At 58.8% G+C, this 1,445-nt stretch overlaps 1 protein-coding gene across 1 annotated transcript in view; it reads right to left on the minus strand.

The window, feature by feature from the left end:
* Positions 1-1,445, minus strand: part of ZMIZ1 (zinc finger MIZ-type containing 1) — a 174,966-nt gene that overhangs the window by 7,532 nt on the left and 165,989 nt on the right. The window contains exon 23 of the mRNA XM_023764400.1: positions 662-693. Coding sequence (XP_023620168.1) covers positions 662-693 — 32 coding nt within the window. The remainder of the gene's footprint in view (positions 1-661; positions 694-1,445) is intronic.

A 1,445-nucleotide genomic window follows, 5' to 3' on the forward strand; every position in this document is an offset into this window, starting at 1 on the left:
GAATGCTGAGGTCCTGGGGGCAGGCTGGGAAAGGTCCCAGAAGTAGGGAGCCCCACAGGGCAGAAAAGTACTCGCCGAAGCCCAAGAAAGCAGCTATTCTGACCTGGCATTCGGGGTCCTGCGGGAAAGCTGCTACAGCGCCTCTCACCCAGATTCCTGGTTCTGCCCCTGTGCTAACCATTGGGGTGGCTCTGGGCCCCAGGACGGCCCGCTCTCAGTGGCAGGGCCACCTCCAGGTCAGGTGTGTGGGACACAGCCCAGCCCAGAGGCCCCTTCCTTCCAGGCCACGTGATGAAGGGCCTGAATGGCGCCTTCCGGTGTAGGCCGACCCAACCTGCTGCCAAACAGGATCCCTCCGTGGGAGCCCTGGCCCTTCCCTCCTGCCCTGTGGCCCAGGACCCCCTGCTGGGCCTCACCAGCCTCCTCCCTCTCCTCCCCTCTCAGGAGCAGCCAGAATCACTGAAGCCTCAGCCTTCGGCCCTCAGGCTTCCCCCAAACCCCGACTGTTCTTGCTCCACTCAGGCCCTGCCAGAGCTTGGCTCCATTAGTGCAAGGCCCGCGTCTGTCCTGCTTCCATCAGGTACAAGGCCCAGCCTGGGCCCAGGCTAAGGAAACGCCTGTTAAATTGAGTGGAAGCATCCAGTGCTCACTGGCCTCCCACCTCTGCCGCCAGGGCCACGGGGCAGGAGGCCTCTGGGTGGCAATGGACACCTTGCCCGCAAGGGCTTTCTCAGCAGTGCAGGGATGTGTGACAGGTAAAACGGGACAGGAGTGAATGCGCCCGGAAAAGCAGATTTCCCGGCATTTCTTTTTGCAGGAGGTGGTGATACCCCAAGGATTCAGACCCCTGGGGAGTAAGTGCCTGGGTTTGGGACAGAATTCTACATGGCCGGGGCTACAGTAAGATAATGTAAGAGTGTGTGTAAGTGGGGGAGAGAGGGAGGGAGTGGCATGTGGGGATGTGTACAGTGAGGTTGTAGATGGGGTGTGCATGTGTGTGAGGCTGTAGATGGGGTGTGCATGTGTGTAAGGCTATACATGGGATGTGCATGTGTGTGAGGCTATACATGGGGTGTGCATGTGTGTGAGGCTGTACATGGGGTGCGCATGTGTGTGAGGTTGTATATGGGGTGTGCATGTGTGTGTGAGGCTGTACATGGGTGTGAGGCTGTACATGGGGGTGTGTATATGTGTGTGAAGGCTGTACATGGGATGTGCATGTGTGTGAGGCTATACATGGGGTGTGCATGTGTGTGAGGCTGCACATGGGGTGTGCATGTGTGTGAGGCTGTACATGGGGTGTGCATGTGTGTGAGGCTGTACATGGGGTGTGCATGTGTGTGAGGTTGTAGTTGGGGTGTGCATGTGTGTGAGGCTGCACACGGGGGTGTGCCTGTGTGTGAGGCTGTACATGGGGGTGTGCATGTGTGTGAGGCTGTACATGG

The sequence above is a fragment of the Myotis lucifugus genome, unplaced genomic scaffold, assembly GCF_000147115.1.
Source record: "Myotis lucifugus unplaced genomic scaffold, Myoluc2.0 scaffold_330, whole genome shotgun sequence".
Lineage (NCBI taxonomy): Eukaryota > Metazoa > Chordata > Mammalia > Chiroptera > Vespertilionidae > Myotis > Myotis lucifugus.